The sequence below is a fragment of the Cervus canadensis genome, chromosome 28 (assembly GCF_019320065.1).
Source record: "Cervus canadensis isolate Bull #8, Minnesota chromosome 28, ASM1932006v1, whole genome shotgun sequence".
In the NCBI taxonomy this organism is placed as follows: Eukaryota; Metazoa; Chordata; class Mammalia; order Artiodactyla; family Cervidae; genus Cervus; species Cervus canadensis.
Genome location: NC_057413.1, coordinates 27553628 through 27580079, shown reverse-complemented (window position 1 = coordinate 27580079; position 26452 = coordinate 27553628). Strand labels below are relative to the sequence as shown.

General features: G+C 38.9%; 1 protein-coding gene across 7 annotated transcripts in view; it reads right to left on the bottom strand.

The window, feature by feature from the left end:
• Window positions 1-26452, bottom strand: part of PKHD1 (PKHD1 ciliary IPT domain containing fibrocystin/polyductin) — a 429461-nt gene that overhangs the window by 141428 nt on the left and 261581 nt on the right. For 6 of the 7 annotated variants that reach the window (XM_043450734.1, XM_043450737.1, XM_043450739.1 and 3 more), the window contains 2 exons: window positions 13463-13600; window positions 967-1080 (listed from right to left, as the gene is read on the bottom strand). In XM_043450734.1, coding sequence (XP_043306669.1) covers window positions 967-1080; window positions 13463-13600 — 252 coding nt within the window. The remainder of the gene's footprint in view (window positions 1-966; window positions 1081-13462; window positions 13601-26452) is intronic. The other variant, XM_043450740.1, reaches the window with a different exon arrangement.

Here is a 26452-nt window from a genome sequence, read left to right as displayed (position 1 = left end):
AAACATTTCATTCCTTTTTCAATTTAGCATCAGAGAAATTTTCAAAAAACACTTGTTTGGCAATACAGCTGACATTGGGCATCAAGCCATACACCTTCATATACTCCTAACACAAGTCTAGTTCACATCTTTGGTGGCACTCCATGGAACATAGTGGTTACCACAGACAAAAAAGTCTGTGTTCCTATTATGACCCATCTAGTTTGTCAACTTGGAATAAAGTAAAATATTCCTTAACCTTGTGTTCATAAAAAGATAAATAGCACGTATGAAAAATCATTTGGAAGCAACAAAGCACTATCAAAGTATTATATGGCAATGGCTATACTTTATGAAACTAGGTTATCAAACTTCATACTATCCTAACATGATTGTTTCCATATTACCGAGCGACTGAGATCTTATAAAATTGGAATTGCATACAGAGAAAATAAGAAAATACCAGAAATCTATAAAAAGTCTCTTATACTTTTCCCTTAAAACTACTTTATTGTGTGGCCCTTACATCCTACATATACAAGCTCAGTCCCAGTTTCTTTGTTCTTCTATAGATGAATTTTAAAATAGGACTTGGTACTGGGGCAGTTTCAAATGAAGAAACTGTCAACAGTAAATGTTTCTTAGTAATCTATAGACCTATCAGTTTAAAAATATTATGAATAATCACACAGTATTTAAAGTTGATAATATGGACTGTCCAGCCTTTGGTGTCTGATCAGTCTGGATAAAAATCTAAGGTTCTGACAACATAACACTGTGTGGGTTTCAGAGTATTGTTTATCATTTCTGAGTCTTAGTTTTGACATCTCTAGAACGGATACTCCTTTCAGGAGAGCCATTAAATGAAATCATAAATATAAATGCTCTGGAAGGGTGCCTGGAATTTAGCAGGTGTTCTATGAATGATACTTCCCTATCAGAAATACATACATTTCATTTTTCATAAGAATGGCATTATACTCTTACCAATTGTTCCTGGATCAATGTGAATTCCACTGAAACGGTCACAAAAGACTCCCTCTGAAGCTCTAAGGTGAATTAGAAGCTTTTTTTCTTTTTCTAAGGGATTTTCTGAAGTACCTGTTTAAAAAGAAAAATATATAATGTAAATTTATTTGAAGTTAAGGAGATAGAAGGAAGTTGTGATGTAATTTTGAAGTGCAAAATAGATGCTATAAAATAGACAAGGTGGAAAACAGCCAATGTTGCACAGATAAAATAAGAAAAGGTAGAGCAATGAGACGCAGTAAACTTGTCTGAAAGAGACTGGATTACTGCTCAGCAAATATTCACTCTTTTTAAGGCAGAGTGTACTTTCCTGACCTATTAATAGTGAGCCTGGTCAGATGATTTGTTTGGGCCAATGAAATTTGGGTAGAAGTGACAATAATGCCAGTTCTAAGTTGATGCTTTAGATGCTGGACAAGTTTCATCTGATCTTTTATAATAACATTTCCTGCCATGAATGGAGAATTCCTTAAATAGCCCCCAGGGTCTGGATGAAGAAACATGCAGCAGACCCAAACAAAACCAAGCTGGAACCAAGTCAAACTGAGTCTGGCATCAATATTTGTTGTTGAGAGCCACTGAGACTTGGGGAATCTTTGTTACCCAGCATTATTACAGCAAAACCTGACTGATACACTGTCTATGGCTGGATCCCCACATTGCTCTACATGCATTTTAGCAATTAATCTTCACAACACACCGGAGAAGTAAGATTCTCATCTCAATGTTAAATACTCATACAGAATGAGGAACAGGGGCTAAGGAATTTGTCCAAATTTATCCAACTAGTAAGTAACGGTCTGAATTTGAACAATGGTCTGTTTGTGTTGTGTTTTATGAAACAAATGATAGGTTATTATCTAAGCTTAAACTCTTTTAACAGCATAAGGACACAATCTTCAGGCTATGATGTTCAATGAACAGTTGGGAATTACTTCTGACCTTAACCTGTTGATGTTAAACTGCAGAGTTTGTTGACTTTCACAGTAAGAGAATTGTTTGGGGAAATTACTGAAACTGTGTTTCTGAGTATGAACCTATTAAAGATTATTTTCTTCAGGAATATATCTTAGTGGATATAAAATATTACAAAGCCCAGGTGGCGCTAGTGGTAAAGAACGTGCCTACCATTGCCAATGCAGGAGAAGTAAGAGATGCGGGTCTGATCCCTGGGTCTGGAAGATCCTCTGGAGAGGAATGGTATTCTTGCCTGGAAAATCCCTGGACAGAGGAGACTGGCAGGCTACAGTCCATAAGGTCCCAAAGAGTCGGACATGACTGAAGCAACTTAGTAGGCATATTAGATTTTTAAAGAAGCAACTAATGAGAAGATTATCTCCAAACTGGATAAGAGAAGTTGACAAAATACATCTGCTATCAAATGTGTCTTTCCACTTCAAAATGCCTGAAAACATAACCCAGAATGAGGCTGCCAAATATGATATGAAGTAAATGGAAACAAAAATGCCTGGTTGTTCTTTTGGCTAAATGGTCTTTCAGGGGCATAAAATCAAGTTCCCTAGTTGGCACCCCATGTATACCTGGGTAGCCAAAGGCTCAGTGTGAGTTGCCAGCTTGCTGCATACCTAGCTCTATAGTCCAAGCTTCACAGCCATCTGGCTACAAAGGACTGTTGAAAGTAAGACTCAGAGAGGTTAGTAAATTTTCCTGGAGTCAAATAGTAGGCCAATGGGCATGCAAGAATTGGACCCCACAGCCTGTTTTCTCAATAAGATGGTAAAGTACTTGGTAGCTCCACCTAGGTACTCAGCTGAGTGACTAATGTATCCTCTTAGACAAAGCAAAGAAGTGCTAGAGCAGAAAGAAGGGATGCTGGAGAGGAGGAGAATGTTAAGAAAATGTGTGTGGTGTAGCTCTTATCTGGCAGTTAGAAGTCTGTCCAGTAAGCTGTTTTCCAACTGTGATTTCATTTATTTCACGGAGGGTAGTTTAGCTTCTTGGGGGGAAAATGGCCTAGCACTAAACAGATACCAGAGAGAAAAAAAAGTAGGGCAGCTTTTGCCCTAGAGAAATGTATGCAGAGTCCCATGAAAAAGAGTTCAACGTTCTTCTAAAATCAGAGATTAAATCAATTATGCAACCCAAAACAGCAGCACATGCGGAGCTTTCACAGAAAGTCTGGGCAAAATTAGTCAGCCTGCCCTGATCTTTGGATATCTGGAATTGCCAGAGCTTGGATTCTTCATTGTGATGTGGGGGAAGGGAAAGATGGAGAATAGGGACCAAGCAGAAAGAAGGCAAGAGTGACCTAAGAGAAGGAAAGACATGCTATGTTACCATGAAAACACAGTGTCTCTCAAATGTGTAGAAACTAGTCAATGAAAAGCCTTAAAGTTCAAACTCCTCATTGTATGTTCAAATCCAGCAAGAAAGAAAGGTGAGGTGCCCTCACCAGTCTGGGCTTTGTCCCTAAATGAGGGGAACCACAGCTAAGAGAAGGCTCTAGGAATCATGCAATTCTCTGATTTTCCTTTCTAAAGCTGCTTAGAGATGCTCTAAACTGTAACAAAAGGCATTTTCAGCCTTGATGGATGCGGGTACTGACAATGGAGGGGAAATTGCTGTTATGCTGCAGAGACTAGCCAGGTGTTTTTGCATACATGATTTCACTGAATTCTCACAACCCTGTGATGGGTATCACTAGGTTCTCATGAGGAGATGGCGACAAAGAGAGGTTAAGGAGCATTTAAGAAATGACACAGCTAAGAAGTGGGGGAGCTGGGCTTAGACTGAAAAGTCCTATCAGGGATCACGTGGCCACAGATGAATAGGAAAGAAATAAAGAGAAGTTGTCACAATTTAGGATGATGGTGGGCAATGGAGGGGAAACAGAATATATTCCAGATGCTAAAATCACCTGGGGAGATGGAAGGAAAGTAAGTTCTGGTATATAAAAGATAACTGTTATAATGATTTGAGGAATATGGTACAAATGAATTCCGTGAACTTCAAAGGTAAGAAAAAGGGAAAAGGGCCTTATATGATTTCATTAACTCTTAGGTAGAATCAAACATAAACCTTGTTTACACTTAAAGTCCACACTTTGAGCACAACTCTCCTTACCTGGTGACTAAGCCAGCATACACTGAATTACTTACTTACTGCTCTCTCTACCCTCCTGTGTGTCCGTGAGATTCCCCAGGCTTTTATATGCCTACCTTCATCCGTCCTGTTCCTAATCACCCCTCAAAACTTGGCTTCACTGTAGTTTATTTCTAAAAGCCTCCTATGACCGTGAACTAGATGCCCCCTTCTGTGCATAAAAAGAAGTTTGCTTTTTTTTTTTTTACCCCTGCTGCAGTAAGTCTCCTTTGATGAACTTGCCCTAAAGAAATAGTATGGAACACAGGCAAAGGTTAATGCCCAAAGTTCTCCTCTGCAGTGTTATCTATTTATAATTGCAAACATTGGAAAATGCTTTAAAATAGCAAATGATTGGAAACAAATTTATGCTTTTAGAACTACTCCCTTCCCCCTGCCTGTCAGTTTCCTTGCCACCCTCAAGAACTGAGTCACCTTAACCAAGTCCCCAAACAAGACCAAGCCAAGCTCAGAGGCAACCTTCTCTAGGACCCTTCCTGTCAACTACATCTGTGTTAAGGGGCCTTCTGTAGGCTACCACACACACCACATTTTCCCTCAATGCTTCAAAATTGTACTCTAAGTGCCTTGCCTTCTACTAGGCTTCCTCCTCTTTACAGTACACTCCCAGAGAGAAAGGGCCGTGTCTTTCTAGCAGAGTTCACTTATCGTTTGTCCCTCAAAGAGTGAAGTAGGTAATTTTAACCAATCCTCTTGCAGAAAACAATCAGATACTCCACAGTAAAAAAGACTCATTTCACCCATAAGAATACTAAGTATGTATGTGCCTAGCATCATAGCTTCAGAGTAACTAAAGCAAAAATTAAAAGAATTATAAGGAAAAGTAGACATACCTAAAATAACAGTGTCAAATTAAACACAACTGTTCATAAAATGAACAAGAAAATAATAAGGATGTAACAGTTTTGACTAATACAATTAACAAATAATAGGTGTAGATGGGAAATAGACTCATAAAGAAAATATATTCTTTTCAAGCTTGCATAAAACATTCACAAATATGGATCATATGATGACCCTAAAGCAAATTTAGCAAATTTAAAAGGATTAAAACCATACAGCATATGCTTGCCTACCATATTTCAGTCAAAATGTACAGTTCATCTAGGGAAAGATCTATAAAATGAACTATATTAAAATAAAGGTTTTCCAATTATCTAGAAACACCATTAGAAGACTGAAAAAGCAAGCCACAGAGTATGTAGTGGTATTTGCAACACACAGAACTAACAAAAGGTACTTTCCAAAATATATAAATAACTTTAACAAATCAATACAAAAAAGATAATTCATCATTTAAAAAGGAGCAAGAGAATAGCTACTTCAAAAAAAAAAGATACAAAATAGACAAGAGAAATTTCAAAAGTGCTCAAATCACATTAGAGATATGCAAATTAAAACAATCATGAGATCCCACTACATTCCCACTAGCATGGACTCCTGTTCAGTTGAACTATGCGCTATTTATTTTATGAACTTTTCTGAACATGTGTCATATTTTGTACACGTCATATTCTAAACACAGTGAATGATTATATTTCGAGGATACTCGTCAATAAGTACTTATTCATCAAAAGAAGGAAAATTGGTCAAAATTACACTTGTTTTTCTGCTTCTCTAAACTATTAAATTTTTTAAAGCTTCAATGAGGTATAACTGACGTACAAAAAATGCATATGTTTAAGGTTTATTTACCAAAATGGTTACTGTTAAGTCTGTCTAGTAGAGACAAACCCAAGATAGATTTTGCTTAAAAACCTATATATTTAAGAAAGATGTGATGTTTGTCAGAGAACTAATATCCACCTGAAAATAGACAGATACTTCTATGCTTGATCTGATATTGAAATATGTGTTATTTAACTGTTGGCTACCAATCTTCTTAGGAACTCACAGAAATGGAGGTTAGTGCTTGCTGAACCTATAAAGAACAGAGCTTTTATGCTTTTGCCCTTGTAGTTAAATAAGTACAATATTTATAAGCCACATTCTTTTGATTTCACCTTTTTATTAACCAGTAGTTTGATTAGAGAATGATCAGTGTAGACAAAAAATTATTTGTTGGCTGATGATCTATATTAGCTAAGTTACAAACTATTTTACAGATATCTATGTACCCTTAAATTTACATATGAAATGTGTAGTTAATTTGTTATATTTTTAATCATAAACTTGAAAGAATATATTTTTGTTTGGTTTGGGTTTTTTCTTTAACATATTATTTTTAAACAAACATCACCACAAGATTCTCTCTGGCAACACAAGAAGTCTGACTACTGGGTATTGTGGCTTTAAGCTGGAGGATATGTTTTAATCTACACTTTTCTCTGGTTTGTCTCCTTCTTATTACTTAATCATCCAATGAGCCTTACAGAACTGTCAGTTTGGAAGGCAATAAACTGTGTATGGATTTTTCTTCTTCTTTAGGATTGAGAAAGTCCCAATCACGGAAGCAATGAAACTTCCATACACGTAGTACTTCATTTCCTGACAATCAAAGTCATGTGCTAATGATGACCTTAGGCTCCTGGCTACAAATGTGAGACAGGGCTGACAAATACCCATCATGGGTTCTGCAAAACAATATGTGACAACTTTTAGGCTAAAAACCCAGTTCCTACCATAATTACTGAGTGACTAGGCAGTGCATCATGTGACCTGGCTCTGACAGGCCAGGCACAGTGTTCTGCAGAGTCCTCAGGGACACTGAAATGTGGGGCATGTGTTGTTTACTTAGGGATCAAGGAGATTTCTGTTAAGTTTTAAAGACACACATATATTGTTACTGATTATCCCTCTCTGAAATTCTCCTACAAACTATCACGAGAGAATTTTCCATTTGCAATTTTAAAAGTATGCATAAGATTAAAACACTTTCCATTGAGTTGCACATTTGGATCAATAATATGTTAACATCACTGATATCTAAGATAACAAAGTACACAAATTAAAGCATGGAAATGATCTCTCATCTAAAAAAGGACACGATGAAAAGGATGAGTACAGACAGCTATTCCTGGGCAAAGAAATACAAACATTTAAAACACTCAACAAACCAATGTTTATTGAACAGGCTTTGAGTCAGGCATTTTTATAAGTCTCTCCTAGACAGAGTAAGATTGAAAATACTTTAGATTTGTACAAGATCACCAGTTTTTTCAATGTGTTTTTACCCCCATTTATTTCTCCCATATGGGGGTGGGGAAACATAGTCGCTTATACATTAACACTACAAGTCTTTCCTCACAGATGTTGAAATTTAAGTGTCAGGAGACTGGATGTATTGCAAGAAAAAGGTATTAAGTTGAAAGACAGACTTAGATGTGTTCACTCATTTATATATACACTGGTCAGTCATATGGCACATTATCAGAAGTGTACTATGTCCTAGATACGAGGGTTACAAAAATATTGTAAAGAAGTCTATCATCTAATACAGAGAACACATTCATGAGATCATACCATTTCATAACATAAAAATGAATGCAATAGTGGTGATATGAATGATAGAATGAACCAGAAGAAAATATACACTAAAACCTACTGAATGGAGACAGAAAATATTCATAGTAAAGGTAATCCTTGGGCAAAGGCTTGAAGGGCAAAGATTTGAAGGACTAAAATAACCTCTAATTCTGGTCCTGCTCTTTACCAACTATGAGACCTTGGAACCAATCAATAATCTCTGTGGGTCTCAGTTCCATTATCTACAAGCTGATACAGATGATTCACACAATCTCTGAGGTCTAAGATATCATAGTTATAAATCCACTATTGGGGAATTTTCCAGAAATTGTGTAACAAGTTGCTAAACTAGATTTATAATCCAGATCTCTAGAATTCCCACATTCATGAAGGTCCCAAACTAATTTCTGTCTTATTAAAGTCATATGCATGAGATTATCAAAAAGTAGCTATTTTGGGGAGGGGATGAGATGTATGGAGAGCGTAACATGGAAATTTACAATACCGTATGTAAAATAGACAGCCAATGGGAATTTGCTATATGAAAAAAAAAAGAGCCTGGTTTAAAAATAAATACAGGAAAACATTCACAGCAAAAAAAAATCTATTCACACAAATACTTCACTATAAATATATAAACATTGTAAGAACTGATTTACACACTCACTCATTGGCCTCATTGTTGACTGTATGTCTGTTACTGTTAGAAAAAATAAATAAATGGATAATACAATGAAAAAAAAAGCAATTTTCTGCAGATTTTGGACTTACTTGTGTTCTTTATTGCTTTAAAAAACAACACAGCATAGCTCAAAATCCAGCCCACACCATGAAACTCACGCCTACTCTTCACCAGTCTCCAGCTAGTGACTGCTGTTCTGCCTGACAACGATGTAAAGCCAAGGCTAAGCTCTGCCGCAGGACTTCTGCACCAGGTCTTCCTTCTGTCTGAAACTTTTTTGTTCAAATCTTTGCAAGTCTAGCTCTTTGCTGTCTCTATGGTCTCAAGTCACACTGACTCTTCAGAATGTTGTTCACTGATTACCTAATCTCCGGTGCCAACACCTCTCTTCAGTTCACTTCTCTATTTGGTTTCCTTCAGAGCGTGTATTGCCATCTAAAATTATGTTTCCTTTTATTTTACTATTTTATTGTCTATCTCCCCCAACAAAAGAATACAAGGAGGAATCGTATCTGTCTGGCTCACTGCTGAATACTCAAGTCAGAGGAAGAATGCTTGTCACTGAATGGGCATTCAGTGAAAGAGAAAGTGAGGGAAGACAGGAGGAAGGGGATGGAGACAGGGGTAAGTCTACTTTCTCCTTAAACCTACTGATTCATTCCATTTCATCGTCCAATAGAAAGCTTGCTACTCATGAAAGCATGTAAAAGTTTGATGACATCACTCAATAGAGACAACTGTTCATTTTCAAATATGAGATTGAATCTATTTAATTGTACTTAAGACTATATTTTAAGCCAAAACATGAAGTTGTTAAAGAATAGATAAGTGGCATTAAACTTATTAGAAGTTACTGTCCTTTAGGAAATTTTTTTCTTTGTTCAACATGCAAAGTAACAGTTTGTGTCAAAAGTATATTTGACAGCCATTGTAAAAAAAAATAAAGGGCTTCCCTGGTGGCAGATAAAGAATCCGACTGCCAATGCAGGAGATGCAGGTTCAATCCCTAGGTTATGCAGATCCCCTGGAGAAGGAAATGGCAATGCACTGCAGTTTTCTTGCCTGGGAAATCCCATGGAGCCTGGCAAGCTACAGTCTGTGGGGTTGCAAAAGAGTCAGACACAACTGAGTGACTAAACAACAAAAATAAAAAAGTTAAAAGCCAGAATAAGATGGTCAATTTACTTTCCTGATTTTATTCTTTCTGCTGTATCTCACACTACTAACCACTCCCTCTTTCTTGCAAATCTCTCCTTTTGTTTCAAGACATCATTTTCTTGTCACTGTCCATCTATCTTTATAGCTGTTTATTTTCCTTTCTCTTTCCTGATCCCAGCTTCCTCCATTACCCTTAAAAGCCTTCTCTATCTCACAGCTTTGATTTCATATTTTTGGCTGGTGGCCCTCAAATATATATATTTAGCACAATCCTCTCTTCTGTGCTTTCTCAGTAATCTATTTGCCCTCTATATATTACCACTTACACATCCCACTGAAACCTAAACCTGACATTTGTGTCTAAAGGTTTATTAGGTGCCTGACACTGTTCAAGCACTTCCACCAAAGAAGCCTTTAATAAACAACTATTGCTGCTGTTGTTGTTCAGTCGCTAAGCCATGTCTAACTCTTTGTGACCCCATTGATTTACTCAGTTCCTAAAAAATCGATAAAATAAGCATGATTATTATTGTTCCCATTTTAGAGGTAAGAAAACTGAGGCAGAAATAGCTCATGTAACTTGCCAGAGTCACTCAACTAAAAGGGCTTCTCAGGTGGCACCAGTGGTAAAGAACCCACCTGCCAATGCAGGAGACGTTGGCATAAGAGACACAGGCTCTATCCCTGGGTCAGGAAGATCCCTTGGAGGAGGGCACAGCAACCCACACAAGTATTCTGGCCTGGAAAATCCCATGGATAGAGGAGCCTGGTTGTCCACAATTCATAGGGTCACGAAGAGTTGGACATGATTGAAATGACTTGGCACACACACTCAATTAAAAAGTAGTGGGAGGGAGGTTTTGTCCTAGCCTTGCCATGGACCCAGATCTCCCAACCTGAAACCTAGGAAGTATCATCTCCTCACCTCACATCAAAATTGCCACTCGATTCTAGGAATTTTTTACCTCCTCAGTACTTCCCTAATTCACTCTTCCTCTTTAGCTCCAGTGTCTTCACTCAGTCTTTTACAGTTTCTTTTCTGAAACACCTTATAGCCTTCTCACTTTTCACTGTGCCCCTTCCAGTACATCCCCTGCATTGCCAAAAGTGATGGCTCTAAGACTGGATCTAATAATGTCACTTCCCTGCATAAAATATCCAGTGACAGGGCACTGTCTTCATGAGAAAACCCGAACTCCTTAACATAATGCATAAGGCCAAGAAGCTTCATCAGCTACCACCGTTTTATAAATCCTACAAGCCAGACATACCCGTTTTCTGCAATTTCCTGAAGGTATAACGCTTGTCCACAAATATGTGTCTTTTCAGATCTCTTCTTTTATCTTTAATCCCTCTCCACGTTGGAAGAGGTGACACTTTCAGTTATGATTTTGTTTGTTTGTCTCTGCTGCTTTATTGACACAGCTCTTGAAAGCCAGGTTCATGACTTCTATGTCTGCACATCCAACCTCTCTCGTGGAACTTGGCACGTGGTAGACAGTGAGCAAAAATCATGATGAATGATAGGATGGACAAACAAGTGAAATACTTTCAGCTTATCTTAAGTGTTTTATCAGACTAACGAGACAAACACTGAACAGAGAATGAAATTGAGTTTGGCATTTGTGATGCAGCTGTAGCCCTCGAAGCGGAGCTTTGATCTTAAACTTTCCGTCTAATGCTAAGATTATGATTCCACCCTACTAAAAGTCAATTGGTACCTTCTGCCAGCACCAGTTGCCTTAAAAGCAGGACCACCAAGGAATATAATTCCATGGTGCTGGGACTTGGATCAAATGGCATCAGATAGTACACAGTCTCTGGCAGTGCTCTGTGCCAATGCCCACATCTATTAGGTTTCTTTGCTAACTAGTCTTATTATCTATTTCATGTTGGGATTTCTTTAGGGTGTGGTAGAATGGGACAGATGGGTTGAAAGTCTCCCTTCAGGCATCATGCACACAGGATTGGGCAGATGGGTTCTTTTTGGATAATCAACCTTTAGGCCTGGAACACATGGACAAGCAGAGAGAAAATGAACATGCCATTGTCTAGCAACAGATGAAAGTGTAGTTGGGAGTGGACAAAATTAAAAATAGGATTTGAAATGTATAAGTCAAAACTGGAAAGTGCCACTGCATTCTTTCTTTTCTAAGGTACAAATTTCCAGGCAGCAAGTTTGAATTACAGTAATAAGGGACTTCAGAAACCTAAAAAATCTTATGAAAAAAGACCTCTCTTAGCAACAGAGGATGTCAACCTAAAATAAGTTTTCCAGTAACGGGAACAAGGCTCAGTTTTATTTAATATTTCAATCAGTTAACTGGATGAGGATACAGAATATTAAACCAATGAGCAAGTGACATCAATCTGGGAGGAAAAGATCAGGAGCCAAAAGAATTTCCTCACTGTAGAAAGATGGATTGAAATAGAGATGAGTAAAAAATCTTGTGCTTGCGTCTCCTTAAAGTCCAGGTGAAAACAAAACAATTCTTATGCAAGTGTATACCACAGAGATCTGTGTTTGAGGTAGTACATGTAGAAAGAGTAGGAATTAGAGGTGACAATGCAGTTGGCATAACGAAGCTGGATAAAGCTGAATCTTTGGCTGCTTTAACAGAAGAACCATTCTCCACCAGTGAATGTGATGGAGAGCATTCAAACCTCACTCCCAAACACTGCCCTCCTCAGCTCACTGCCCTGGGATGCAGCTAACCCACACACAGGACATCAGTGAGCCCTCCTTGACTCGGAGTTCAGGCTGGGTTTGACTAAACTGTAGCAGGAGCAGGAGACGAGAGAGACAGAGAGTGAAATCTGGGTGTTCCCAGAGGTCCTTCCCGGTACTGAGTGTGTCCCAGTCACACACAACTTAATGCTGCTCTCTGACAACCAACTCCATGCATCTGCCTCTATCTCTCATTCAAATAACGAACTCCTTCTTTTAGATTCTTTTCTCACCTGGGCCATTACAAAGTATTGCATTGAATTCTCTGTGCTACACAGCAGATTCGTATTAGTTACTATTTTATACATAGTAATGTGCATATGTCCACCCTTAGATGTGAAATCTTAAAAAAAAAAAAGCACAAATGAACTGATTTACAAAACAGGAGTCATGGATATAGAAAATAGACATGGTTGCCAGGTGATTAGATACAGGAATAAATTGGGAGATTGGGACTGATATATACATACTACTATATTATACTATATATAAAATAGACAACTCATGTTTTTAAGTTGGCTACCCACTCCAGTATTCTTGCCTGGAGAATCCATGGACAGAGGAGCCTGGTGGGCTACAGTTCATGGGGTCGCAAAGAGTCAGACACGACTGAGTGCCTAACATTTTCACACTCTCAATGTATCAGACCTGGTTAACTCATCATCCCAGATCCACTTCTCCTGCACCATCCCTCAATTCCCAGGGGGAGGACCCTCATCTCCTAGCTCCACTGCATCTCTGGCCCTTCCATCAGCTTCCTAGGGAGTCATAAAACATAACTAGACAGAGGAGTTCATGGGTTTTCGGGGCAGTGGGAGACAGGTGAGTTGCTTGCCGTCTCCCCAGGTCTCTCTCTACTGTCCCAGGATGAACACATCGGCTTGGCTCCCAGGTCTGTTCTCTGAAGGATGTGCACTACAACAGCAACTGAAATTCTCTTCTGGCTTGGTTGATCAAGGGCTAACCAATCCATCCAATAAGATCTTCTGGAAGAGTAAGCCATGGGTAAATTCTCACTCAGAGAACTAAATGGAGAATTGATGTATGGCCTGGTGGAGGCAAAAAGAGCCCTGCAATGAGCGTGAGGACCCTGGGGCCAGATGACTGCATACAGTGGGTGGACAGGAGTGACCAACAAATGTCACCTCTGTCTGTGTCCAAAGCTGGCTGGGGAGAACTTTGGCTAGTAAACTTCCTCCTTGCCTCAGTATTCCCCAGACCCCCTTAAGCAACCTGATAGAGATACTATCCTCTCCCAAGGCCTCTCTCTGCTCCCAGTCCTGTTGCCCTTGACTCACCAACTCTCAGCTCCCCACCAGCAATGAGCATGCAGGCCATGCTTAGAACGTTGCTTCTGTCCACAGGGAATTCTAGAGTCCCCATCACGTAGAGGCCTCTGAGGGGCGGAAGATCAGTATCCACAAGGATAGTCCTGTCTGCAGAAGGAAAAGAAATTGCTCAGACATGTAACCAAGACAAGAATTGCCTCCTCTCCTCCAGTGACTTATACTGGGTTCTCTAGGCAGCTCGGGAATTGCTTGAATTGCTGTTTGGGCCAGGTCAGGGGCAGAAAGTGGAAGAACAAAGTGTTTGCAAAGGCTAGGCTTTCATGAAGAGGCAGAGGAAAAGAGGTGTCATGAATACATTCTTCCACTGCATTGCAAACCAAGGGTCATGGCCAAAGGCATTGCTGATGACTCTAACCCTGCCCTGTTGGGGTCCTTTAATGGACCGGAACCTGGTGGTCCAGAGTCAATGATAAGAAAGTGAGAGAGAGAGCCGGAGGGAGGGAGAGGGAGAGAGAGAGAAAGAGAGAGAGAAAGACACAGGGACCCAAGCTCTGATGGAGCAAGGGTGCTTTATTAGCAGAAATGCAGGTTTATATATCTTTAGTAAGATGATTACTCAGCTATTACACAGGATGAAATTTTATCAATAGCCACAATATGGATAGTCTAATACATACAAGGTCGCTGACGCTGAAAAGAGTCACTGAAGGGTATTCATACGTGTCTCATCCTATGACCTCAATCCTGGGAACAGCATGCGGTTTCACTTGTTCCCAGAATAGGAACTGATAAGGAACAGAGAATCCTTGAGAAATGGCAATATATTGGATTCTTTAAATTCAAATGTCCCCTGACACTACCCCCAAGCCTGCTTTAATGCAAATGTCCAGATAAGCTCCACACCCTTTGTCCCTGCCCCTCCCTAGGCTCTTGTGTTTGAAAGGTAGACAACCACATTTTACGACCTTGACCTCTAAAGTCAGACTATCTGGCTGTGAATAAGCTGCTACTGACTAGCCGCGTGGACCAACAATTTACTCCTCAGTGTCTCAGTTTTCTAATCTATAAAATGAAAATGATAATAAAAATATCTCTTCATTCATAGGATGTTTGTTAAGATTAAATGAATCAATAAAGTGCTGAAGAGTATTAGTAAGACAATCTCAGTCCCCCAGTCCCACCAAGAAAGCCAAGTGCCTGTTACATGCTTAGTAAAAGCTTAATATATTCATTATTTGTATTGTTTTCATTAGCTGGATGAACTCACAGAGTTCATGGGGCAACTTGAAACTATTATTCTTCATCTCACCTTTGTAAAAGTAGTTTCCATATAACTTCAGGGGAAAGAAACATTGGTTTTTGCTTGAAAGTGACAATAGAGTAATACATGAATAAAAATCTGCTTTTAAAACAATAACTGCTTCATGTGTGCCAAAGTAGTAAGTGTTACTTTCTGAAGTTCAATAGTAATTCAACCCAAATTGAAGATATCAAATAAGCGTTTCTGTTTACATCTTAATACCATAATCACTGACACATGCAAAGATTTTGAAGGGATTTTCTGAAATTTATTTTAATGAAATATAGTTGATTTACAGTCTTGTGTTAGATTCTGGTATACAGCAAAGTAATTCAGTTAGGTGTACATATCTGTGATTTTTCATATTCTTTTCCATTATACATTTTTAGAAGATATCGAATATAGTTCCTTGTATTATACAATAGGGCCTTGTTGTTTATCCATTATATATATATATATATATATATATATATATATATATAGTAGTTTGCATCTGCTAATCCCAAACTCCCGATCTTTCTCTCCCTTGCCTCCTCTCCCCCGTGGTAACCACATGCCTATTCTCTATGGCTGTAAGTGTGTTTCTGTTTCATATTTAAGGAATTTCTAAAGATAATCTTACATCTGATTCCAGAAAACAATGCACCCTGTTGTTCTTAAGGCCCTGCCCCCCAAATTGACTGCTCAGGAGTTGTCTCCTCTGGTCCCTGCCTTCTGTCCAAGGGATAAGACCACAACACCTTCCTATGGCAGACACTGCAGGGTTGTAAACCAACCATTTCCCTTTTATTCCTGGGTTCATAGTTAGTCTACTTGTTCCACCCTACTCTGCAACTAAATGAAGACATGTGACTCAGGGTAGCCAATAAAGTGTAGGCAGAGTTGAAGTGTGACATCTCTAGACCTGACCCCTAAATTCCCCTGAACATACCTCCCTCCCCTCGTGTCTCAGTTAAATAGTAGAACGCTGGTTCTCAGGATGTGAGGATGATCCAACAGCATCCGCACCATACACTCATCCATCGGAAGCAACAAAGTTTTAGATCTGCTAGTAAGTCTCCACATTGTATCCACCACGCCTCTATGGAAATCTCTCTCTTTCACTTTCTAGTGATACCCTGGACCTTCTTATAACACACAGCATTAAAGAAAAAAATATGATAACTACATGATTATTGCTTATAAAGAAGGAGCTATCACTGGGCTGATCCTCAACATAATTATGTCTTTCTCTCCCACTCTTATTCCTTAGGAGAAGACAACACCCCTTTTAAGAAATCCCTAGTGCTTCTTATGACATCAAAGATAAAGCTGTGCCATAAATGTTGCTCAGATCTGCTGAGTTCCCTACACACCTTAAATTTCCAGAGTTTATCAGTGACTGATGTAAAATGAATAATCAGACTAAACAGATGAAAATATGTATGTATTTCAATTCCACATCTGCTCCTTTTCACACATTCAAACAAAAGAGTGAAATATCTAGAGAATGTTATAGGTTTCATATACATTTTGTAAGTTCATAACTTAATGTGACTTCAAAAGCAAGACAGAAATTACTTCAAGCAAACACATTTAAATACAAGATTTCGATACAAATAACCTTTGTCTCTTCCAATCTGTGGCCCATTCTACCAATGTTTGACTACTGAACCTGATTGTACAAAGTAACTTCTTCAATAAATGTTTTTCTCTCAACCACAAAATACACACACACACACCCCCACACACACCCACACACACAAGATGATATTAGGCTTCTTTTGAATATACCTTTCAGTTAAAATGTGACAATTACATGGAATTTAAAATTTTCCCTTTGGACTTTATCACATTTCCCCTTAGAAGACATTTTTCCTAATTGTCTTACCTTCCAAATACACCAATAAATTGCCCACAAAGCACAGTTAGCCTAACTATTACAAGCTCTATGAGAACACAGACTATACCTGTCACTGTCACATTGAGTTGCTAAGCACATAGAACAATACCCAGACTTTGGTAGGTGCTCAAAAAATAACACCAAAGGGTGAACACACACACACACACACACGTACATGTAAAATCCAACAGCCATTAGAAGAAAAGAATAAGATGAAGACAAGAGTAGAAACACTATTTTTATTTCTTTCAATGCCAGCTGCACTTTGAAATTTCCTGGATCCATCTAGTCACACTTTTTTCTTGCTTCCTTTCTTTCCTCAATATGTGCCACATCTTGCTGATTGGTGAGAATTCAAAGATGAGTCAGACTTGTTTCCCTTCATCAGATGAAGACAGATAAATAAATACAAGGTAATATACTTGAAATAACATATTTTTATTATATGGAGATTGACCTCATCTTCATTCTCAAAACTTCAAAATGGAAAGTCTGTCCATGTGATTATTACAACAAAATTCTGCAAAAATGAAATAAACCTATGACTCATAAAGACTTATATCAATTAATTCTCTTTGCATTACAATAACAGACATGACAGTTGGCATTGCAATTCATGCAGACAAAAAAAAAAAAAATCATGCTAAAGTAGGCTCCAGAGCAGATCAGGTCCAAAATGACTCTCAGCTATAATGACAGCTTCTAGAGGATCTCACTCTGTTCCAGGTGTAGACAATTAGGATCAATATGCCACATTGTCTAGAAGTACCATGCTTTCCAGAAAATTACTCAAGGTGTTTCAGAGAAAACATTCAGAAGCAGTTATACATACAACACATTTAGAAACATGAATGATGGATCATCTCTAATGTAACTGTGGCCCAATGCTTTTCACCTTGGCTTGACTTGGCCAATACTCCTGCATCCTGCTCTGTCAGTGACCAATCTATCCTACTTAAGAGAATGAGCACTGGCATATGGAGGGAACCATCTGGAATTTCTGTTGCTCAATGGGAGGCTGATGGGGGAACAGATCTGGAAAGAGACTCCAAAAAGAATTAATGAGTACCAGATGTAATTAAAGACTGCTTTGCCCCCAAAGGAGCTCAGGACCAGCCATGGGGTAGTGCCTCTTGGTTCCGAATTATACCCTCTTTCCACTTGTTCATCCATCAAACATTAACCATCCCGCCATCTTTATTCTAGTATTTTTTTCCCAAACATTGCTTGGGATTTTTCACCCCTGAAAGAAAGGGTTGTATTTTGACAACAAGAAGGATAAACCTTTATAAATAATATCTGGAAAATTAATACTAAGAAAGAATTACCCAACTTTCTCCATGTATCAAAAACAAGGCAACTACAAAAAAAACAAAAAAACAAAAAAAACAAGCTTTCATTTTCTGTAAATGCATAGCTACCCTTAAGACCAGAAAGCCTGAGCCAAATCAAAAAGCAGATATCTCTAATGGCAGGTGAAGTCTTCTTCTGTATCAGAAATGACCTGACTACCATAGCATCGCATATAATTTCAATCTAGATTTAAACTCAATTTTCCCCCCGGCAAAGTCAGAGAATCAAGGTCACCATTGTGTAGCATTCCAAGGGTCTGACACTCATCTAAATCCTGTAGAAAAAGACCAAGAGCAAAGGACACAGATCCTGAGAATAAAATGGGGCACAACTGGGGGCAGGCAGACCCACTGCTTGTGTGGGATTCACTGTATCAGGCCCATAACTTGGGTGGTAAAGACAGTTTCCATTACAACCCTGCTGTTGTCAGGAACACAGCCTACACCAACTTTGGACATGGCTGTGACCTCAAGGGGAGAGTGATGGCCCACAAGGGCAGAGTAGAACATACAAGGCTATTTGCAGGCTTGCTATTTTCCTGCACCTTCCATAATTAACAAGCTTCAGTCTTAGCTCCAATACTTTCTCATAAATATGTGAACCAATGGAAAAATAAGTTTCAATACCATTTCAATCACTATTAAATGACCCAATCTTTCTTTTTGAAAAAGAAAAGAATGTTTCTGTCTCTAAAGTAACTATTTTAGATACTTAGATAAACATATGTACACAATGATTGGTGATGTTTTATCTCCTTTATAGTTGGTTAGCTTTTGGTGAATCTCACGATTTACCCAAATATGCTATCTCTCACAATTTATGAAAACATCCAACAAAAGAATGTTTACAATGGAATGGAAATTGTTACACATAAGTAATTCATAGGAATGAAAGGTTAACATTAATGAAAATTAATGTCAAGTAGACTAATTTACAGAGATGCTGATATTCATTTATCAAGAATTCATGCTCTTGTAGAAAAAGCAGAACAAAGAAGTGCTAGAAGATAAGGATGCAGTTTTTCTATAACTCTATTCTTTGCAAAGCGCTGCTAACTTTATAGCCTGACTTTTTCTTCAAATCCACACAGGTGGTTTCTTTATTCTACTCTATCATTTTTTTCAAGCTGATCTTAAAAATAGGCAGCTTTCAAAGCACCCCGAGGCACATGATTCAAGACTGAAAGCCAGCTTCCTTACACCTTGAAGAAGAGCCATCTGCCTGTCTGGTGTGTGTGTGTTCGGAATTAGGGGGGGCAGGAGGCTGCTCATTTCATTCTCACCTCATGGGAAGAGTCCAATTTCAACTTTGGACAATAAATTCCCAACCCACTCCCCACATACACCATCTCAGTGTCTTTCTCCATCACAGACAGACATGCATAATTCCCACAGTAGAATCAACATTTTAAATTATGATATTTTAATTGATCAATAAAATGTTTAACATACAGTGTTTATCTCTTCCTCTAGTCTATACCATCTGTTCTTCAAAAATAGTTTGAATCTATTTAATAGGAAGGTCTTTAAGTAAAATTACCAACTGTATCAGATCAGTCCTCTAAAGCCTGAATTCTGAAAGGGAAATACCAGAAGGTGCTGCTGTTTTTATAGAAATAGAAAAGAATCTGTGCCTTTTCTCATTCCAGGCTTTCTTTGTTTTGTTCTGTTTTTTTAATCTTGAGATGCTGTTATGCCTCTATTCTCTCCATTAGGCTTCAAAGAATTCAGAGCAGCCAACTTGGTATTGCCTTTTTAAAAGACAACTTAATATTTTAAAAAATTGATGTATAATTGACATTCAAAAGCTGTATATCAGTTCAGTTCAGATAAGTCACTCAGTCGTGTCCAACTCTTTGCGACTCCATGAATCGCAGAACACCAGGCCTCCCTGTCCATCACCAACTCCCAGAGTTTACTCAAACCCATGTCCATCGAGTCGGTGATGCCATCCAGCCATCTCATCCTCTGTCATCCCCTTCTCCTCCTTCCCCCAATCTCTCCCAGCATCAGGGTCTTTTCCAATGAGTCAACTCTTCGCATGAGGTGGCCAAAGTACTGAAGTTTCAGCTTCAGCATCAGTCCTTCCAATGAACACCCAGGACTGATCTCCTTCAGGATGGACTGGCTGGACCTCCTTGCAGTCCAAGGGACTCTCAAGAGTCTTCTCCAACACCATAGCTCAAAAGCATCAATTCTTCGGTGCTCAGCTTTCTTCACAGTCCAACTCTCACATCCATACATGACCACTGGAAAAACCATAGCCTTGACCAGACAGACTTTTGTAGTCAAAGTAATGTCTCTGCTTTTAAATATGCTATCTAAGTTGGTCATAACTTTCTTTCCAAGGAGTAAGCGTCTTCTAATTTCAAAAAGCTGTATATATTTCATGTATAAAACTTAATGAGTTTAGAGATACGTATATATTCATGTCCCTGGAGAAGGAAATGAAAACCCACTCCAGTATTCTTGCCTGGAGAATCCCATGGATGAAGAAGCCTGGCTCACTACAGTTCATGGAGTCACAGAGTTGGACGCAACTAAGCTACTGAGCATGCACGCACTCATATACCCATGTAATCACTACAATCTAGGCCATAAACCTATCCATTCTCTCCAAAAGTTTAACTATTTAATTAATAATTAAGCCTTTTAATTAATTCTTAGTTTGAAATAAGAACACAACATAAGATCTCCTCTCTTAGCAAAGTTTAAGTATAGAACACAGTACTGCTTACTATAGGCATTTTGTTGTACAACAGTTCTCTAGGATTTATTCATCGTGCATAACTGTACCTTGTACCCTTTGACTAGTATCTCTTCATTTTCCCATCTTTCTCATTCAGCAACCACTCAATTAAAAGATGGGCAAAGGAACTAAGTAGACATTTCACCCGAAGAAAAGAGACAGACAATAGATATATGAAAACATGCAGGGCTTTCCTGGTGACTCAATAGTAAAGAATCAGCCTTCTAATGCAAGAGACACGGGTTCTATCCCTGGTCCGGAAAATCCCACATGCCACAAAGCAACCAAACCCTATTGAGCCTGTGCTCTAGAGCCCAGGAGCTGCAACTATTGAGTCCACACACCACTACTGAAGCCTGCACGCCCTAGAGTTCGTGCTCTATGAGAGAAGCTACCACAATGAGAAGCTCGTGCACCACAACTAGAGAAAAGCCCAGCAACAAAGACCCAGCATAGCCAAAAAAAATAAATTTTTTAAATTATAAATAAAAAGAAAGAGAATGTGCTCAACATCACTAATCATTAGGGAAATATAAATCAGAACTACAATACATCACCTCACAATGCTTAGCATGGCTTTTAACAAGAAAAAAAAAAAAGATAAAAAAGTGTTGGTAAGAAATTGGAGAAGGAAATGGCAACCCACTCCAGTATTCTTGCCTGGAGAATCCCATGGACAGAGAAGCCTGGCAGGCTATACAGTCCATGGGGTTGCAAGAGTCAAACATGACTTAGCGACTAAATCACCACCACCAAGAAATTGGAGAAGAAAGGACTCTAGTATGTGGTTGGTGGGAATATAAATTGGTATAGTCACTACGGAAAACAGTATGGCGGTTCCTCAAAACTTAAAACTAGACCCACCACATAATCCAACAATCCCACTTCTGGGTATTTATCCAAAAAAAAGAAAACAGGCTCCCAGGGATATCTGCATGCCCATGGTCATTGGTGTTACTATTTGAAACAAGGTCCGTGGGGTTCTGATAGCTCAGAGGACTCAAGACTCAAAAAGATGAGCAAACAAGACAACAACAGCAAAAACCTAGACCTTGCAATCCCCAGAAGACCTAAAAGTGAAGAGTAGGCATTTTGATAAATGTGGGGTCAGGTATTAAACTAGAGTTTGACTTTATACACATAACTCTATTGACCTCAATATATCATTAATGAATCTGTATTAACCTGAAGTTCTGTGATTAAATTCCTCTCCAACTCTTATAGTGAATGATACAGTCATATGTGAAGAGGCATAAGCTTGTAAATCTCAGGTAACTCAATTATTAAGTTTTTATTAACATATGCAGCAGTTAGTGTTAAAGCCAAATGATGCACCAAATTTATTTTCCTATGTGGGCTTTTGATTTGTTTCCCTAAGAAAAATAATGAAACCAACTTCTAGTAATTAAATATGTTTTTGTAACTTAATCCCAAAGAAAAAAAAAATGAAGATCTATGAAATAAGTGAGTCACTCCTGAATGAGGCTGTTTAGGTATGTAGCAGCCATTATATTCAATGAGTTTATTTCCCCCATCAGCTCTTTACAGAAAATAAATCCTCTCTTTTCGTCTCTGCTTTACACTAGAAAGAGCAATGCATCCAGAAAACTATGATATTCTTTATTTTTATTTAATAATATTGATTATTTTTTCTCAAGCTTTCAATTATTTCTTCTAACTGGCAGTGGGAGGGGAACTCTCCAAAACATCACTATATCCTTAAAAATAAAATGCTTATACTCTATTTGTTTTTAAAACCATAGGTATTATTTAATAAATACATAACTGATGCTTAAAAGAAAACTTAGAATATAGTACTTGACTGACAAATATTAAGTAAACAATCTCTATTCTACATTTTGACATGTTGTAACTGAATTTATAACTTCTGAGCAAACTAGTCTATATTTTCATTCCTAAATTCAAACAGTATTTATGTTGTCGTTGTTCAGTTGCTAAGTCATGGCCAACTCTTTGCAACCCTATGCACTGCAGCACATTAGGCTTCCCTGTCCTTCACTATCTCCCAGAGTCTTCTCAGACTCACTGAGTTGGTGTCCATTGAGTTGGTGATGCCATCCAGCCATCTCATCCTCTGTCGCCCCCTTCTCTTCCTGCCCTCAGTCTTTCCCAGGATCAGGGTCTTTTCTAATGAATCAGCTCTTTGCATCAGGAGGTATGAGAGCTTCAGTTACAGTATCAGTCCTTCCAACAAATATTGAGGGTTGATTTCCTTTAGGATTGACTGATTCAATCTCTTGCAAACTAAGGGACTCTCAAAAATCTTCTCCAGCACCATAGTTCAAAAGTATCAATTCTTCCGCACTCAACCTCCTTTAGAGGTGTTCATTGTTCTCAACATTTCCATATTTTCCATTGTACTATATCTTTAAAATTCCCAAAGCCTTTAAGAATTTCTTGGTAAATTCCAATAAATTATATCTATTTAATGCTTTGTGCTTCCAAAATAAGTCCCAATAAAGCCCCAATAAAGAACTAATGTAGGGCAAGAACACTGTCTAATCCATCTATTACTATTAGTCCAAGAAGCTAACAGGTACAATGGAATGGTCACCTAATTAGAATACAGAGACTTGAATTTGAATCCCAAATAAGCCATTCCTCAGGAAAACAGCTTAGATTTCTCTGATTTTCTGTTCCCCACATGCAAAATAAGAGAAATAATACTTCATGGAGCCAACAGTAAGGATTAGATGGAATACTGCCTAATTAGGTGGAATACCATAAAAGTATTAGAGTGCCTGCACTTACCAGGCATAAAAGGTTTAGCTATCATTTGTTTTTTACACCTGACATACGTTTCTGAGTGTTTGCTCTATGCCTGTCACTTCATTATTGGTGAGCCAAAGAGACAAAGGCCTTGATCTCATGCAACTTAAGTTTTTGTGGAGGAAATGGACATCTAAACATAATCACACAAATAACTACATGGGCACAAAATAGTGCTAAGTTCTAAGAAAGAAAATTGCAAATATCATGGGAATAGAGTGCTCTAGACAGAGAAAGTAGTATAAATGAAAAGTATGAAGTGAGGGAAAGCTCCATACATTCAGAAAACTGAAAATCAGTGAGTGTGCCTGAGTGATTTCAAGGGTAGGTGGGCTATGGACTCCACTTTGGAAATCAACTGGCCCAGAGAAATTTGCCCACTCATAAAATAAGGAATGAATAATTTTGCTATAATATTGCTTGTAAAAATTAGGGGGGAAAACTTGAGTTCATCAATAACACAGTTCAATAAATCATGTTACATTTCTTCTCTGGAATAGTATGTAGTCTTTTAAAAGAATGCAGTAGATTTTTTTCACAGATATGTTATCTCCAAGGTATTATTAATTTTTTAAAGGTCCATATGAATACTTAAGACATATTTTCATGTTAATTGACTCAAAATGGCAATCGTTAGTATTTTATAACCATCTCAGTTGATCTCATGCATGCTAAACGTTAAGAAACTCTGCCTCAATCTTGGTTTCCTTATGCATAGAATGTGAAGTTCCAGTGAGATAAAATAATATTAACACAATAACTGGCTAACTGGCACATAAAAATACTGAACTCATTTTATTATCTTATTATACAAATGAGGGTATTTTTACCAGTAGCACTACTATTAACACAATATTGTAATTACTGTTACTATTACCAAATGAAGGATCTAAATCTCTTTGATGTGTTGTGTTTCTATCCCCTTATATTTACATAATGTATTCCTTTGGGGGCTCAAAAAATTAAATTTTAATATCTCTCCTATTTCCTGCATTATTTTTGCTGATATTTTATGACCTTCTGGTTTTAACCCAGCGTCTCTGATTACTATTATTCAAGTAATCTGGGTCCTGGTAAAGGTAGGGCCAGCACTTGGCACTGAGGTGCTGAGATGGTCCTTATTATGCCATGTGATTTGGGTTTGCCTATGATGGGCTATGATGGAATTAGGATGGGAAAAGAAGAGAGAGTAAAATAGGAGAATTTCTAAAAACTGGTATTAACATTGTCCTCTCTGAATGTGGCTAATTCTCCAGGCCAGAATCCTGGAGTGGGTAGCGTTTCCTTTCTCCAGGGGATCTTCCCAACCCAGGGATCTAACCCAGGTCTCCCACACTGCAGGCAGATTCTTTACCAGCTGAGCCAGCAGGGAAGCCCAAGAATACTGGAGTCTGTAGCCCATCCCTTCTCCAGCAGCTTTTCCAGACCTAGGAATCAAGCTGGGGTCTCCAGCACGGCAGGCGGATTCTTTACCAGCTGAGTTATCAGGGAAGCCCTGAGGTGAGCATGGTGTGGCAAAACTCTATCAATAAAATCCTCTGTTTTCTAAGCACCGACCAGTCTCTCTCTCTCTTTCCTTTGTTACCTGGAAAACCTTGGCATGAAACTACATGCCTCTTTGGTCCTAGTTCTCCTTTGGTCCCTAGTTCCCTTGGGGAAAAAAGTCCACATTTCTCACACAGCTTTAGAGAAGAGACTTATAACCATACTTAATGTATAAAAGCTGTGATTTACATGCAAACTGCTGCTTTCCCAGAAAAATGGAAAAGCCCTCATTAACAGTTTAAAACGCTTTAACTGTTTCCTTCCCTTTCTACTTGAACTGCGGGGCCAGCTTGCTCTGCCGAAAGCCTCCTCTGAAGTGGCACTTCCAGATGAATGAGATAATTTAAGATGCGTGGGAAGCCTTTTTAATTCTTTCAGACTCGTAAGATATCATTAAATACACACCAAGTATTACTACATACACCAGGATACAGAAGGACTTACTGGATCTACTCCTACTCCTATTTCCGGTTACAATGATTTCCTCACCAGCATTACAATAAAGGCCTAAACTAGTTGCCAAACGGCAAAAATTGGGGCCCTTTGCGGTAGCCAATGTCACACTATAAGCAGGCGTTGACATTTTCTTATATACCCTCTTCCTTTTAGTTTCACCAAAAAAAGAAAAGAAACAAAACCAGGTGCATTCCCACTATGCAAATGAGAAAAGGTAACCTCTGAAATGATTTCCCAACAAACAGAAGATGCTCAAGCTGCTCCCTAGCTGACACCACAGGAGGTTGTCAACCGCCTAGATTCTAAGCTGCGGGAGGCCTGTGGGCTGGGGAGACGGTAAACCCCTAGAGAGCTCTGAGCTCCAGCTAGGCAAGCCACACCAGGCCCAGCAGGTCCTCAGGTGCTGATCCACAGGAGGCCCATCAGCGGCTCAGGTGGAGGGTGGGGAGGAGGCAAGCTGTGCAGAGAAGAAGCTTGAATGAAGGCCACCGGCTCCCCAGGGGAGAAGAGAAATGAGAGCACCCACTGGGAACACGAGAGTTCAGAGAACTCCATTAGCACAAGGAATGAGCCCGCGCTCTCCTGCACAGAGAATCTTCTTAGCTGTGGGAAGCAGGACTCACAGAGAGTAAGCTTCCAGCCCAAGGAACCTGAATAAATCCTGGTGCTGAAAGAGTCCCAGGCTCGGTACTGCGGCAGACCACCAGGGCTCCCCGACAAGGTCCACACCCACCAGTCAGTTGCTAAAGTTCTTGGCGACTCACTACCTTCCATTCCCCCTCATATGCCAAGATTCTCAGACTGACATGACAGCTCTCCCTTCAGCTTCAACCCCCCTAGAAACTTCAGCATAAACCGACTAGGCAGTACCTGCATCTCACTCCCTGTCACTCACTGGCATTTATGGAGCACCGGCTCCACACCA